Here is a 17,027-nt window from a genome sequence, read left to right as displayed (position 1 = left end):
GAACTGTTGCAGCCAATTGCTGTACTTGTCATAACCTGAGCCCATAAAGGTTTTAAGTCTGAAAATGCATCTAACCAGGCTGCTCATCTTTCCTGTGCTTCCTTAAAGCAATGTGAAGTAAAACTTACTGATGGCTTAATCTTTGCTTTAGCTGAGATCTGTACAGATGAGGCTTCATCCTGTGATGCCACCTGTGCCAGTGTCCAGAAAGTACTTTGTTTATTGTATCACCAGCTGAAACTTCCTACAGAGATATGCTTGGATGTTGAAGCCTGGCATCATGGTGGGTCCTTCAAAAAGCAGCATTCAGGTAACAAATGCAGTGCTTCAAGCAGCTTAGAGTTCTATTCTTTATGAACTGAGTAGTGAAGGGCTACTTTTCCATGCCACATCTCAGAAAGTAGTAACTGTACAGGTCAGTTTTTTCTAATGCAATAGAGAGACCTTTTCAGAAGAGAAAATGCCTTAATCTCTGAACTTGGTTTGCTCTTAATGGCAATTAAGTCTCTTCTCACAGTGGCAAACTGCAATGCTTTAGATACTTCATGTCTGTAGCATTTGCTAGTAGCTGCCACAAGAAATTGAATGGGTAATGGCACTAAGCAATAAATTGTGCACAGTAATTCAAGTGTAAATTAGTGTGAAACTGGCCTTTTGGGTGCCTCTTCTGCCACTTGAACTACTTCTACAGTATCAATCTGACATGAAAACCAGAGTATTTTAAGTATGTTTGCATTAAAATGGTGCAAATATTACTCCAGCCTATTTTTTGAGCACCAGAGAAAGCTACAGCAGGCTTGAAACACTGTTGGTGAACAAAGATTTGAGGTAAGGGTGGCTATAGGTACAGTGAAGTCCAATTCTCTGCTATGCTTTTCCCATGTTACAAAGACTGGTGCCAAAATAACACCCAGGTCTTCTCCAGTTGTTTTGAAAAGCTGTCACCTAGTAGCTGTCCATTATGAATTCATCCATTTGGTCTGCAGTACAGATGTGCATACATGCTGAATAATGAGATAGCATGAGTAATAAAGACATGATTCACACAAGGCAGACTGGAAACAACTCAATTATACTGCATCAGGAATTATTCTGCCCTGATTTCAGCTCTCCAAATCATGAGAGACTTGCATACCATTCATTAAGTGTATTTTCTATTCCTGTTAAACAATTCCTGTACATGCAACTTAAGAAGGGTTCAGAGGACAATATGAACTGCTAAGAACCTCATTAAAGGCAATTTTTTTGTTTTCCTTTAAATAGCAGAGCAGGGTTTCAGTTGACTATGTTGTTACCTGTACTCTTCATCATCCTAGAGCCTGAGGTAGGCTAGCATGGCATTACAAGTCTAGACTTACTATTAGATCACAGTATCACAGTAGATCAGAGGTTGGAAGTGATCTCAAGAGATCACCAGGGCCAACCCCCCTGCCAGAGCAGGATCACCTAGGATAGTCTGCACAGGAACACATCCAGGTAGGTTTGGAAAGTCTCCCCCCTGGGCAGTCTGTTCCAGTGCTCTGCCACACTCACTGTAAAGAAGTTTCTCCTCATGTTGAGCTGAAATCTTCTATGTACAAGTCTGAACCCATTGTTCCTTGTCTTATCACTGTGAATCACCAAAAAGAGCCTGACCCCCTCCACTTGACACCCACCCCTCAGATATTTATAGACATTGATCAGATCCCCTCTCAGTCTTCTCTTCTCCAGACTAAACAGCCCCAGGACTCTCAGTCTCTCTTCATAGGGGAGATGCTCAAGTCCCCTAATCACCCTCATGGCTCTCTGTTGGATTCTCTCCAGCAGTTCTCTGTCTCTCTTGAACTGGGGAGCCCAAAACTGGACACAGTATTCCAGGTGTGGTCTCACCAGGGCAGAGTAGAGAGGTAGAAGAACTTCCCTAGCCCTGCTGGACACACCTTTCTTGATCCATCCCAGGATCCTATTGGCTCTCCTGGCTACAAGAGCACATTGTTGTTCCATGCAGAACTTGCTGTCCACCAGCACTCCAAGGTCTTTCTCTGTGGAGCTGCTTTCCATCAGGGCAGCCCCTGACCTGTCCTGGTGCCTGTTGTTATTTCTCCCCAGATGTAGGACCCTGCACTTGTCCTTATTAAATTTCATGAGGTTTGCCTGCACCCAGCTCTCAGCCTGTCCAGGTCACACTGGATGTCTGCACAGCCTGAGGGGTGTCAGCCAAACCCCCCCCCAGTTTTGTATCATCAGAACTTCCTGAGGGTATTCTCAGTGCCCTCATCCAGGTTGTTGATTAAGATATTGAACAAAACTGGACCCAGTACTGATCACTGGGGGACACCACTGGCCACAGGCCTCCAAGTTGACTCTGTGCCATTGATGACAACCCTCTGAACTCTGTTGTGAAGCCAGTTTGCAATCCACCTCACTGACCAACCATCTATGCCACATCTCCTGAGCTTTTCTATGAGGATGTTATGGGAGACTGTATCAAAAGCTTTACTGAAGTCAAGATATATGACATCCACTGCTCTTCCCTCATTAGCCACTTGGTCATAACTTCATAGAAGGCTGTCAGATTAGTTAGACAAGATTTCCCCTTGGTAAATCCATGTTAGCTACTCCTGATAACCTTCTTGTCTTCCATGTGATTAGAGATGACCTCCAGGATGAGCTGCTCCATCATCTTGCCAGGGATGGAGGTGAGGCTGACTGGTCTGCAGCTGCCTGGGTCCTCCTTCTTGCCTTTTTTTGAAGACTGGAGTGACATTTGCTTTCTTCCAGTCATCAGGCAGCTCTTCTGTTCTCCATGACTTTTCAAAGATGATGGAGAGGTTCAGCAACACTATCAGCCAGCTCTCTCAGCACTCATGGATGCACCCCATCAGGGCCCATGGATTTCTGGGTCTTCAGATGGTATAAGAGATCTCAAACCCTGTCCTGACTAACCAGTGGAATGTCCACATCTCTCCAGTTCTGCTCCCTTGCTTCTAGAGACTGAGGTTCCTGAGGGCTGGTCTTAGGAGTGGAGACTGAGGCAAAGAAGGCATTCAGCAACTCTGCCATCTCTGCATCATCAGTTACTGTATCTCCCCTCTCATTCAGCAGTGGCCCACCTTTTCCCTGCTCTTCCTTTTATCATTGATATATTTGAAAAAAACTCTTCTTGTTCTCCTGCACCCCTCCGGTGAGATTCAGTTCCAGGAGGGCCTTGGCTTTCCTTGTTGCATCTCTACACTCTCTGGCTACATCTCTATAATCCTCTTAGATGATGGAAAGGATGCAAAACTCAAAATTTTAAGTAAAAAGAGTAATTTGTCCCTCAAGGGAAAAGCAAGAAATAGCTCAACAGACCTAATTATTGTGTGAAAAAAGGCATTTGCTTTTTGCTTCCCTTAGACTTGGCTTTTCTAGGATCTGAACCTATTAATCACTGGAGAACACAGAACAGCTATGTCAAGTCTATACCTGCTCTTTTGCTTGATAAAGAAAGGTCTTCCTGGAGCAGAAAGCAAGGATTAGGGAATTAAAAAGAAAAAAAAAGTAGAATGGGATGATAGGAAAAGGAATGATAGAAAGGAAAACTACCATTACAAAGAATCAGTTTCTAATAGATGATTTGTCTTTAAACTTTATGCTACAATAGTTTCAGCAGTGGAAAAAAAAACTTGTATTTTCTGGCTGCAGAACCTCTAGCTGCCTTTAGGAGGTAAGCATTTTGTTTTGGCTGTTTGTAGGCAAGTGCTGCTGAGTGAAGGTGCTGTAATGCTAAATAGAAGCACCAATTACCTGTGCTACAAAGGGACTAGGTAGGAGTGAAGGCACAACTACAAGGAAGTAAGATGAAAGCATGTAAAACTGGAGGGGGGTGTGTGGAAATAAAAGGAAAAGACATAAAGATTCTGTTTCAGATTGCAAGTGCACTTCTGAAGCAGAGCTCCTGGACATGCTGTAGTTCACTGTGGTATGATCTTGGTGCACAACATTCTGCTCAGATCAAAGTAGAGATAGACTTGAATATACTCCTCAACCACTAAAAGATATCCAGTTCTTTATAAGCCCACCACATCTTACATTAAATTACATCTTAAATTCCCCTTCCAATGGCTAATGACCAACTGTGGTCTTTACTGCTGTTAATCTGTTCCTATTACACTGCTAATTGCTGCCTGCTAATAAAGATTGCAGATATTTCACCATTTCAAAGGCAGGAACAAAGGAGCTTTATCTGCCATCTTGCTCAGCTAGAAGACAAACTTGTTTTTGTAACCATTCTTTGATTCTAGACTCCAGACACCAAACAGAGGCAGAGTATTTTGTATATTCCAAAGTAGCTACATCCTGACAAGTTATGGCCTTTCAGCTCTTGCTAGGAAAGACACCAGGAATTAGACACAGACAAATACCTCTAAGGGAGCCTGCTTCTAGAAAATCTAAGCACTTGGCTTTCAAAGGGGGCAAAGCACCTGCTTGCAAACTACTGAAACTGAACACTCCTCATTGCTACAGCTCACAATCAGCAATAACACACAGCAGGCTGGAGGCAACAAAAACCTGGCTTTGTGCTGGATGTAAAGTCTGAGTAGGAGCATACAATAGCAATGCTGGATTGTCTGGATGTAGGTATTTCTATAAATGCTCATCTGCCTGAGACAATGCATGCAGGTAGAGGTGAACCAGGTGTTAGTTTTGAACAGTAATTTGCAGAAACTCTCAACATGTGACCTGCAACTACACTAACTATGAGAGAATAAACACCCCTGCATTTAGGATACATTTAGAGAGCCTTCAACTGGTACAGGCAACTCCCTTTTAAAGTCTTCCTTCTAATAATCGATACCAGATGCTAAATAAAGATGGAACAGTGTTCATCACTTAGTAGCAACTAGGCTCACAAAAATTTTCATTCTTGGCACTACTGCTTCAGTCTAAGATGGATCAAGAACTTTAATCTCTTGGGGCTCAGGTTGCTGAGGGCACAGATTAAGCTGCATGTATCTTTTCACCAGTGAAGGCACACAACATCCTTAAGGAAGTGCTGAAGTCTTTCTAACCTTGAAAAAACGATGTCTAACACTGAAATCTTTACTTCTTAGTTTGTATCCCCGTGCCTTTTAGGTTCAAGAAAAATTAAATCCACAAGTGAATATGAATGTATCATTTATTTGAGGTGGACAACTCACATCATTAAAAGCCACAGGTAACAAATTTTATCTTGAATTTGAATCAAGTGTTTATTTTAGAGTTCTCAAGGGCAGCTTCAGAGAAAGTAAAATACAAAAGATAAGCAGCACGCATCATGACTAGATGCGGTTGAGGGAAAAACCTAAAATATGAACCCTCAGAATGCAATTTAAACAGGAGAAGAGAGACAATTGTCTTTGGATGATAAAGACAAATCTTGAAGGCAATCCATTGAATGGCTTCTCCAATTATTAAGTGTTCAAAAAAGTATGGGAACTATGGCACAGGCATATCCAACCCTTTCAGCTGCAAGGAAAAGAAACCCTCATCCTAACATATTCATTGCATAAGTCTAAAGTAATACACAGAAAATTTCAAGTAAAGGATTGTGGTTGAAGTAAAAACTCCATCTCTTATTTAAAAAATAAGAAGGCTATCTGTTCTTCTTCTCTCCATCCACTGGTTGATCCGTTTCAGAGTCATATTGGCATTTTTCGACACACTTCCTAGGGAACCAGCCTCGTTCTCTTATTCCACCTTAAGAGATGAAAAGTTACATTAACTTGGAACACAACATGAGCTACTGTAGAGGAAAGACACAGGACTGGAATAGACATCAAGAGGTTACCTAGGTTATCTTCTTCTCCAAGGTAGTATATCTAAGTCATTCCTAATATCATTGCCTGAGGATGTGCGGATTCTCTCCCACTGCCTAAAATATCTTCAGAAATCTCCAAAGTTTTCTAGTTGTCTACTTTCCTTATCAGGAGAAAAATCTTTCCAAATGCTCCATCTGAATTTTTCTGCCTTTAATTCAAGTTCTCGACTGTTCTTTCTACACATTGGGGATGCAGGAAGTAGCAAACAACCTTCTCTGCTACAGACTTCCAAACATCTTTCAGCTTTTCCTTGAACGTCACATTTTTTAGTACTCTGCTTATTCTCATTGTTTTCCTCTCAGTCCTCTACAGCTGATCTTCCTCTTCAAGATGCAGTAACTGTTTTAACTTGTGGCAGTATTTCAGCTGAGTCTCTGCCAACGCTGAGTAGGATGGGAAGACTATTTTATGCATCTGGGAAGCTATTATGCCTTTTTTTTTGAAGGGTTGACTCATTTTAAGATTAGTGTTCACTCTTTTTCCCTTAGAGTTGCTACTCAATCATTAATTTTTCCATCTTGTTGTTGTGCAGCTTGTTATTCCTGCCTATTTATAACGTTTTGCTATACATTCCTAACAAATCTCATCCTAATGTGAACCTAGTTCACCAAAAAGCCAATGTTATTTTGAATTCTAATCCAGCCTTTCAGTAGACACCAAGTTGCCCATTCAGACCACATTTCACCTGATTTAAAAAAAAAAATAAAATGACTACTGCACAGGTATCTCCTGCTAATTTTCATAATATGCAACATAATATCAACTATTACCACAATCATTTCAATGACTCATCTAGGTTTGATGTCTGAAAGAGTTCATCTTAGTGAGCTGCCAAAGCAATTCCAGCCCATGAAGGAGACCTCCCATGAAAAGCACAGAAAATTTCCATGTAGCAACTGTTAGCTGCCTCTCATACAATGAATGAAAATTGTTTGGAAGAGATGACAGAATCTAATGCATGCTCCGGCAGGTAAAGTTTTGGCTCAGTCCTAAGCAGAAGGGCTAAATTCAATAATGTAGATATTTCTGTGCAGGTAGCTGTGATGTTGACTCTCTGCAGACCAGCAGGAGTCTTAAATGATTTTGATAGCTGTAGTTGTTAGCTTGGTAAAAGCATATCAAAGTCCTTGGAATTGATCTCAGACCAAAAGACACAACATCTACTTCTTTTTAAAATCTACAAAAGAGTAATCCTAGGTCCTATAAGTATATGGGTTATTTAGGTAGGCAATCTGAGTATGTTAAAGACAGACCACTAAATCATCATTACTCTCTTCAGAGTTTAACATTCTAACAACTGAGAATAGAAAGAAGTACTCCCCTTCCAACTCACCTTTAAATAAGGTACTACATGAGTGCTCTTTCAGTCTGACAGATCGAATTAGTGTATAGGAAAATTGGCAAGTCTACCAGATGTGAAGAGTAAAAACCGTGGATGTGCTTTTTGTGGGAACAGAAGCTAACGTCAGTAAGGTCAGTCATTATAGACTTTGAGAACTGAACATAAAATACTGTCTATATGTCTAGACAGCTATAAAATGGATTTCTAATTTTCAACAGAAAAAGTGAAAATAACTGCTTCATACCATCAGCAGCTGAGTTGAGAATCTTCTCACCATACATCCAGTGCCTGGGGAAGAAAGTGTAAAACATAATTAGATACCAGAAATCATCTCAACATTTCTTTTAACCAAACAAAGGTGTGGAGCCACTAACTTTAAGCCTCTTGTGGCTAAAATCAGATCTCCTTTGCTCAGTGCAATTCTAGGCTCTTCAGTGCATGGTGTTGTGAAGAATGTTTTAATGCCTTTAGTCACAGGACAGCAGACACCACTGTAATCTTCTATTGCTCGATACCGCACCTACAGATGTGAAGAGAACACAGCAATGTATTATTGTAAGCAGCTGTGGCCTTGCTGACAGTTTCATACCCAAAAAAACAATTCAAGCATACCATTAGATCTAAGCATAACGGGCAACAGCTGTCAAAGGGACTCTAAAATGTAAACTGCTTAACAATGAAGCACAGTCATCTTTATTATCACATTTCTCACTGTCTCGAAACTCAGGAACAAACGCAAAAAAAGCTAAACACTAGGTTTAATTAAGTGGAGATTGCAGAAACAGAGTCTTTAATGGTCAAGTTCAAAAAAAAAAAAAAATCAAGAAAAGAAAGAGTCTCAGCAATTACATTTATTTGTACTGATATTTGAAACTAATTTCAGACCAAGCTTCACAAATACTTACGCTTCTTACTCGCTTGTCTGCTTTCTGCTTCAATTGCTCTATCTATAAACAGAAATTTAGGCAGTGGTTAGATTAAGAGGACTTGTGCATTCAACAGAAGACTAATTCAGGTATTGAAACCATTTAAAAGCAATCATCAAAGCACAATTTTTTTGCCTGTCAAACGGGAGAACACTTGACAGAACTCCTGTTTAAGTATATGCATTACTAGTCAGTTATTTAAAAAGCTGGTACATGACTGGTAAAGGAAAGCAGACAGCTGGATAGTGAGGATTAACTTGAGACATGACTGAAGAACAAATACCGTCAAACTGTATTGATGACAGCCATCTCTTACTGGCCAGTCCAAGCCATCTCCCTCAGGAATCCCGGACCATGTAAACACTTGCTTGAAGTTCTTCCATTTACTTCCCATGTCATAGGGAAAAACAAAGGTCTCGCCCGTTTGGTAGTATTGGATTCTGTCTTTGGCCTGGCAAAGAATTCAGAAATACAGTACATAAGAACACACTCTACAAACTGCAATCAAGCAGCAAGTGTTAAGAAGGCCAGGTCATAAATCCTGAATGAATCCATGAGACTGTGAGGCAAACATTTTAAGGCAAAAGCAGTAAATTCCTGCTATCCTACCCCAGACTTTTAAAGCTACTTACACAGTTACTGGAGTTAGAAGTCTGTCTGGTTTCACTTCCCTGTCCTCCTTTCCATTTACTTTTTAACAATACAGACAACTGGCTATACTGATTAACCCACTCTATGCTATGATTTTATTTTATGAGGGGTTTTAAGGCCTGATGCTTGACTATTTCTCAGTTGCACACAAAGACTTCCACAGCTCAGGGTTCATTCCTTAATGATCACAAACATAATGCAACATTTGTAGTGTCTATTCTGTTTCCAAGAATGGTGTACACAAGCATGCTCTGATTTGGCCACATTCTGCAGTTGTGAACTTTTCATTCTTTCAGAAACAATGACATCTAGTGGAGTAGCCACAGAAGAGTTTGTTCTCTTTGCTGCTCATTATTACTAAACACTTATGTATTACCATCTGTGATACTGTGTTCAGTTTTCAGAAGGGGCACAAGCAGCCTGTTTTATAGTGAAAATTTCAACAAATTATTCCAAGTTCTACTACACCTTTTAAACTGTGTTTTCATGCATTTATGTTCCATTGATCTATTACTTGCAGTATCACAGTACATGAGAGGTTGGAAGGGACCTCCAGAGATTGAGTACAAAGGTCTAATGGCATTAGGTTCCAGCTCTACTTGATTTGATGCAAAGAAAAGGTATTACAATACTGAGGTACTTAGACACAGTCAAGATCCTCATGTTAATTTTGACAAGGAATAAAAGGAAAATAAGATAATTAAATGTTTGTATTTATACAAAATAACCTAGTGGCACAACTAATTTCTAATCACTGAGTCAGTTTTGCTTCCTTTTAACTTAGCTTCTGCTGCTTGGCAGTATTTCCATCTGAAAAATCTTGTGAAAACCTCTAAAAAGATATGGGAGTTCGAGACATATAAGAAGACTAGGTATGGCATTATTTTCTAGTACTTCTTCAATATCAAGGAAAGTCCTCCCAAGTTTAATCAGAAAAGTATCATATTAGGAAAATCACAAGCCTGAACATACCATCTAGAATGGGTGGGGAAGGTGGACAATTAAAGACACAGGCAGGCACAAGGAAAAGCAAAGACAACTCAAGTTTCGGATGAAAACACACACATACTCCAAGCATGTCCCTTAAAAGGAAATATTTTTCTATGTTCACACCAATTTCCCCAAACAAAAAAGAAAAACAGAGGAGAAATCATTCAACTGCATACATTTCAGTGAATTTCAGAGACAGTAAGGGAAAATTTGGTTAAGTCAGTGGTGAATTGAAATGATACATTTCGTTTAAATCCAGTGAGGTAAAACAAGAAATTGAGAAATATTACAAGAATACTCTAATAGAAGCTTACCTTTTCTTCAATCCAGGACTCGATTGAAGTTTTATTTGTCAAAATGACTTTCATCTGAAATAAAAGTTAGGTGAAATCAGCATAGATTTTCTGCAGAAATAAATAAGCTAGTCTTCAAAAACTTCATTTAACAAGATAAATTTGCTTTAAAGAACAGAACAACTTTTAAATGCTTAACTGAAATAGAAAACATTCAAAATCAAGACTCAGCAATGATAATAACTATCCTCTAGAATGATACAGCTAAGACAGTATCACACAGTTATTTCAGTGTATACTTAAAAGATACATTTTTGCTTCCTTCAAAAGATATCAAACATTAGAAGCAATGTATCAGGCATGTTTATACCTATTTTCAGGGACAGGGCAATGTAATGCTGAAATACTATTTTTTTTTTTCTGTTTCCAGAGAGTTTATGAACCATTACATCATGTTTTCTTAGTTCGTTAGATTTTCACTTTCAACTTCTGTGTTGTGAAAACCACAGAGAAACCAGGAGAAAGCAACATAAAACCCTGGAAAATTTAAAAAGCAACATAAGCTCTAAACAACTGCTCCTATCTCAGTCCCAAATTCTGTTTCTGCTCCACAAGCAGGGAAAACTTACAACTTTTAACTTGTGATGGTTTGAAACTGTCTTTTTAATTTTTCCTTGCAAAGTTAAGAACAGAGAAAGTGAAAGAATGTAAATAAGTCACTGTTGGGTGTAAGAAAGCAAAATAACGATTGTTCTGAACACTCCCATTGGATAGATAGAAATGTTTAAGAACTATTACCCAAAACAAAGTGGGCACTCTGCACATTCTGCGTTCTGCAGTGGGGGCAGTAGCTGGGCTGTCTGGATGCTGTTTCTTCCTCTCTTCTGGCTGAAGATAACACACTGACCTTGGCAGCTAAGTTAACAACTTTCTGTTTAACTAACTCTGCTTCTCTGTCCAGAGGGGTCTGGGGGGAAGCTCCTGGGAGAGAGAGGCCCCTTTGGGAGGGTCCCCTTGCGGGGAAGCAAAGGGAGATTGGTTGTGCTTTTCTGTTGATTGTATATATTTGTAAATGTTGTGAATTTTGTATATTTGTACATATTCATTGCATTTCATCGTAGATTTTAGACTCTGCTTGTAAATACAGCTTTCATTGGCTTCCAGACTGAGCTAGCCTGGTTATTGTTGGTGGGGGGGGAATTTCAGCTCACACCGACACGTAACTTCTCTGTTAACAGAAGCCATAAACTTACTTGAATTATAAACAGCATACCAACAGCTATAGTTGTTCCTAATGCCAGTCCTAAGGCAAATAAAGATGCAGCAAATGCAGACAGTCCAAAGGGAATAATGGGTCGAGGGTCTCTTTTGGCTGCACTCATGTCAATCTTTACAGAGCTCCACCCAAAAGATATCTGCAGAGAGAAAACACAATTCAGCTCTGAAACACTGGACTGCTGAAACAAACCAAGTCACCAATAGGAAATCTGGCTCTGAAGCCAAGTGTTCAACTTTTGAAAGGTTTATAATGCAAGAAACAAACCAACAAAAAAAACAACCAACCAAACAAGAGGCATCCAAGGCTTTTCAGAAATACATTCTTTGCTAGATGTAGACCTTCTCTAGAAGGAAAGCTAAACTAAAATCACCATCTTGGAAGCTCCACAAGTTAGGCCCAAAATCAGAAAAAAATAAATCTGGGCTTTGGCACATGAACAAAAACTTATCTGCCTGTTTCAGATAGAAAATGTCTGAACAGCACAGTACCCATTTTCAAGGGAAACACAACACATTTTCCTCCCAAATAGCAGATAACAGTTCTCAACATTACTGCTCTGCAAATACAACACACAGTCTTCATCTGTTAGGCTCAGTTGATGTTTTCAAGCAATTCATTGCAACCACAAAAACTGAAATCAGAGCTCATAATCTTAACCATGGATCTGAGATAAAGAGACGCATTTCAAAACAAGCTTTGCTTACTGTTAGCACAGTTAAATTTTTCCATTTAAAAACAGGCCAAATAATTTATGTTTAGTTTAAAAATTAATGTTATTTTTCCAGAAGAATTAGATAAAATTAAAAATAAAAATTGGCTTTTGCTGGCCAATAAACACCATCTACATCCTGTCTTGAAAATAAATAGCATCTAGATTCTGTGCCAGCCAAAACACAGCCTGTCTCTTTATAAAGTGATACTCTGAAACTGTCTTCAGTCAATACAATGTTCTGGGAAACTCAGATTATGACAAGAAGCAGGAAAAAGAAATAGAAACCACTTTCTCTGAATCCTCCTCCAATTCATAAACATGTATCTCAGATGCAGAGAGCAGAACTGAGAGTACATGTTGCAAGAATGTAGTGATGGTTTTAAATTAAAATAGGGTAGACCTAGACCACCTACAAGAAAGACTATTTTTTTATTATGAGGGTGGTGAAACACTGGAACATGTTACCCTCAGAGGCTGTAGATGCCCTACTCCTGGAAACATTCAAGGTCACATTGGATGGGGCTGTAAGCAACTCTATCTAGCTGAAGTCTCCTTGCTCACTGCAGGGGGTTGGACTAAAAGACCTACAAAGGTTCTTTCCAATCCAACCATTCTGTGATGCTTCTCAGGAAAGCAAATTGTCTCATACTTGCATAGATGAATTACCCATCTGACTTAAATAATATTTTAGCATCCAATTATGTTTTCTTACTCTGTTGTAAAGTTGAGTGTACATAGTCATAACAAATATGAAAGAAGCGTGAATGCATCCCAGTGGAGCTAAGAGAAGAAACAGAGTGAAAGATGCATGATTCTGGTATCCACAGCAGTTGTTGATCCAAGGGCAGTGGTGATCCATCTTCATGACACATCTGTGAATAACAAATACTGATTAATAGAAAGGACATTATGTGATGTTTTTCCAAAAGCTCAAAGGACAGCTACCTTCCTGCTCTTCAACCTCCATTCATTCAAACCCACCAATTTCCAATAGATCAGCACAATACTTTCTTTCTTTGTTGCTACTCAGATATTTTCATATCCTAGAGCAAAAGAAAGCAAAACAAAAAGTACTCCCAGGCCTTATGCCCCCCCCTCCCTCAATTATGCCTTTTCCTCTTCACGCAAACTTGCTATTTGCTAATAAACACTGTATTATAGAGCCAGGAGACAGAGGCCTAGAACAGTGTATGTAAGAACTACCAACACCGTAATTAGCACTAATACTATTGCCAAATTTTAAATAAGCACACCAGAAAAATAAAGAAAACATCAAATCCCCTGTGAACTCTTGCAGAAAGAGCATACAGATAAACAGAGGCATCTTAATGCCTCTTTCTTTTCAATAGCAGATCCTCTGAAAGCTTCATCAGTTGCTACATATCGACCTCACACTATTGTTAAGTCCTTTCCACAATCTGTTTAACAAGTCTGAACACCCTAAAGACATTCTTGTATTCAGCATAAAGCTGATTATTTTGCTATAGCTTACAGGTGCAAAAAAAAAGTATCTAGTAACAGATTTGCTCGTGTCACAGATTGCAATGACTTAATTTAACAGGTGTAAAAGTCACTAATTAAAATAGAATCAGAACTGTTCCAATTCATCTACACTAAACCTAAATGAAGGATTGAACTGCACAAACATCCACCCCCTCTGAAAATAAGTTGCATATTTTGGAAGCTCATTATCCTTTAAGCTGGTCCATTCCCAAAAGTTCAGTTTCTCCCTTTAAAGAATTAATTATTCTTAATTAGCATATATTCAGCTACCACTGTTATGAGTTCTTGAACATGTAACCATAATTTTAAGCAAAGCGTTTCTGAAGACGTTCCTAGATCTTAGCTAGAAACCTCACCCTGTTCAGGTGGGCCACAAGAAGTGACTCCATTTGTGCACTGAAACTTGCTAGCATGGAAGACTTAGCAAAGTCTCAAGTTACCTGCTTCATTGCAACAGGCTAGAAATACATGTGAAGAGTTACTTTGGCCAGAGTTGAAGGGGCAGAAAATTCCTAAAGCATATCAGCTGGGGAATGTGCTGCAGTTTATTATGTTTTATTTCACTTAAAGAAGTGGCTTTTGCAAAGAACCACCATGTTCTGCTGCCATTTTCTGCTAAGACTGGCACTCAAGAAAAACAGTCTGATTTTAGCTCTTGGGATGATGCAGCCATATTACAGCACTGCTATAGAGTTTCAGCCTCCACTTCCTGAGGCAGTCACAATGACTGCACATCTTGTGTTTACAGAAATAACAAATAAGTGTGTATGCAGCAATACCCTTTCACTGTGTTCTCTAACAGTCCTTCATAGGGGGGCCTGCCCTGTAAACCCAAATAAATGCAACTACAGCCTGGACTGCAGACAGCTGAAGTGACTCGATTTTTTCAAGCTGCACTAAATTCCAGTGCAGCTAATTTTAATAGAAACATCCTTTACTTCAGAACAAGCCTGCTGGAAGACTAACACATAGCAAGGCTTGAACTTTTAAAGTTGATCCAAAAGGCTTGTTAATTTAATATGCAGACTCCCCTCAAAGAAACCCAACCTTTAGAGAACAATAAAGCATAGTCCAAAATTTCTGCTTAAATCAACATCTATATCTCATTTGGAAAGATGTCAGAATAAGCTTTTTAACTCTCTGAGTAGGTGAATGTTTGGACTGAGAACTTAAAGGTCTTAAAGATTTTTAGGTGTTTAAATAGGCTTGCTTTCCTTAAACAGTACTGCAACGTTTTGTTAGTGCTGTTAAGAAGGACTTCAGAGGAACTGATTTCAAGCTAAAAAGCAAGTATTGAAGATACATTTATCAAAGCAAACCACAGTAAAACCATATAGACATCATACAACTAGGAAGGGGAAAAATCTGAAATGGGTACAGTGTTCATGTGACAGTCTCAAAAATCAGCAGTACAAGACTTGGAAGAACAAACTATATTAATAACCCACCATTAGATTTGAAGCTGCTTTAATATGGACTTAAAACAATTTTAAATAATAACAGTACCTGTTACACTTTCGACAGTGGTGTGAACGTGGTGCCTTATAAGACTGACACACTTTACAGTATTGAAGATACATGCAATCCTGAGATTTTTCCTTCAACAGAAAAATAGGTGCATTAGATGCATATGCAACTCTACTAGCAACACATATCTTGGTACTTTCCTAAGCTAAGCATCTTTGCTTTCTTCTGACTAGGTGTGTTTCATAACCCAACGCTATTTAATTGTAGGTGGTGAGAAAACATGAAATCTCTTAGCTGTCAACATAGCTATCTCCCACTGTTGAAAGTGCTGGTTGATAAAAGAAATAAACAGTTCCTCCATCTGGAAAAGTACAAGAAGGGTTTCATAGTGAGGGTCTAAGAGTAAAAACCAGCATGATGCCTGTACAACTTAAAGGAAAGCTTGTGCACATTGCCTCTCCATTACATACCATGAGCCACTCCAGGCTTACCACTGGTAAGCATTAATGTTTAACTAGCTCGTTTGCCACTCTCTCTTTTACACACACACCAACCACAGCAGGATGAGGGAGAGATTGAGGCTTGTAAATAGCAAGCTAATTGCCAGCTATCCTGCTAGCACTACATCAGCATCCTCTAATCACTAGTATTGAGAAATATTCCACAAGCAGAAATGTGATTATTAATCTTTGTATTACACCACTCTGGTGTAATATAACAAACTCTGGCCGGTTGTCTTAAGGTACTTAACCTGTATCATTACTCTTCCCGGAGTTTACTGAAACCAAGGAAAAGTCAAGGTAGAAATTTGCATATTTATCTTATGTTCACCACAGTATCATATGCGATTTTCTGATTCACGCAAAAGAATTAAATTGGCTAAATTAAGTTTACTGTTTTTTGTTTTTTTTTTTTTTTTGTAATCCTTTTTAGTAGGAGCAAAGTCATCAATGCAACAGTGTCTGTAGGGGCACGTAGCTAAATAACCTCAAGTTCTCATTCCCAGTTAGCAGTAGGCGTTTCCTGGTCTGTTTTGAAAACCTTACAACTACTGACAATGAACATTACCCTTCAGCCCCAGATCGCTGTAATAGGCAGAACAAGGAAGGGATGGAGTGAAACAGCAACAAAGCAGGAGAAGCACAAAGTGAAGGAGAACGGAGTGGGCCAACGGGCTGGCCGCGTTTTTGCAGCGGGAGAAAGGGGAAATGGTGGGATCAAAAGACACGCGAGTTCCACTGCTCTTCCAACCCCTGCACACACTACTTTCAGAGAGCCCAGCCCAGCCCCGCCACAAGGGCAGACCCGCGGGTCGCCTTGCCCCACACCTCAGCCCCCGCCCCACCGAGCCCGCCACGGGGATAACGCGATCGTCAGCCAACGCTTACCGGCGTCCACCCCAGAGGGACGTACCCCGGGCCGACAAACATGGCGCTGAAGTAGTTATAAAGGATCATGACGGTCCAGTTGAGGAGCATGATGAAGTTAACGCTTCCTCCAGCAGTGTCGAGGGGCCAGTACCACAGCGCGGCGTCGGCCATGGCGGTGGCGGAGCACACGACCACTACGGCCAGGGCCACCAGCGGCCCCCAGTGGCACAGGCGCCGCACCCGGCGCAGCCCTCCCGGCCCGTCCATGGCCGCTACCGGCGCCCGGCCGTCGCCGCCCGGCCGCCGCCCATGGCTCCCGCCACGCTCAGTCCCGCACCGTCCCGTCGGATTCTGAGACAGAAGGAGCGCTGTGAGGAAAGGGAAGGGGAGGTGCCGGGACCCGCCGGACCTCGGCCCCGCTCCGCCGGCCCAGGGAGGCGGGAGGAGCGGGGCCCACGCTTATCTCCGCCCGCGGGCGCCTCCCGGTCAGCCGCTCCCGCCCCCGGCAGTCCGTTAGCAAGAGGATCCTGTCGGGAAACAGCGTCCCACCTGCGGCACCGCAGCCTTATACTTCCGATCCCAGAGAGTACAAGGCTGGGACGCGTGAGGCTGTGGGATCTCGGGTTGCAAGGCGTAAGCAGGCTGCCTTCTCCGTCTCCTTTGCGCCTGGGGGCT

The 17,027-nt window shown here is 40.7% G+C and overlaps 1 protein-coding gene across 1 annotated transcript; it reads right to left on the bottom strand.

Moving 5' to 3' along the window:
• Positions 1-5,152: 5,152 nt before the first annotated feature.
• Positions 5,153-16,619, bottom strand: ZDHHC6 (zinc finger DHHC-type palmitoyltransferase 6). The gene is made up of 10 exons (XM_054382159.1): positions 16,371-16,619; positions 15,022-15,113; positions 12,725-12,884; positions 11,275-11,436; positions 10,043-10,096; positions 8,371-8,538; positions 8,067-8,108; positions 7,536-7,681; positions 7,406-7,449; positions 5,153-5,697 (listed from the first exon to the last, which is right to left on the bottom strand). Exons 1-10 carry the CDS (start codon positions 16,617-16,619, stop codon positions 5,594-5,596), a joined length of 1,221 nt encoding a protein of 406 aa, XP_054238134.1. The 3' UTR covers positions 5,153-5,593.
• Between the last annotated feature and the right edge of the window lie 408 nt (positions 16,620-17,027).

This window comes from Indicator indicator, chromosome 7 (genome assembly GCF_027791375.1).
Source record: "Indicator indicator isolate 239-I01 chromosome 7, UM_Iind_1.1, whole genome shotgun sequence".
Taxonomy (NCBI): domain Eukaryota; kingdom Metazoa; phylum Chordata; class Aves; order Piciformes; family Indicatoridae; genus Indicator; species Indicator indicator.
This window is presented reverse-complemented; position numbering and strand designations above follow the sequence as displayed.

Coding starts and splice junctions, on each gene's coding strand:
- ZDHHC6 (XM_054382159.1), bottom strand. CDS start 16,619: ATGGACGGGCCGGGAGGGCTGCGCCGGGTGCGGCGCCTGTGCCACTGG. Junction 11,437..12,724: donor ACACTCAACTTTACAACAGA/GTAAGAAAACAT, acceptor TTCTCTCTGCAG/ATATCTTTTGGGTGGAGCTC. Junction 7,682..8,066: donor CAGACAAGCGAGTAAGAAGC/GTAAGTATTTGT, acceptor TCACATCTGTAG/GTGCGGTATCGAGCAATAGA.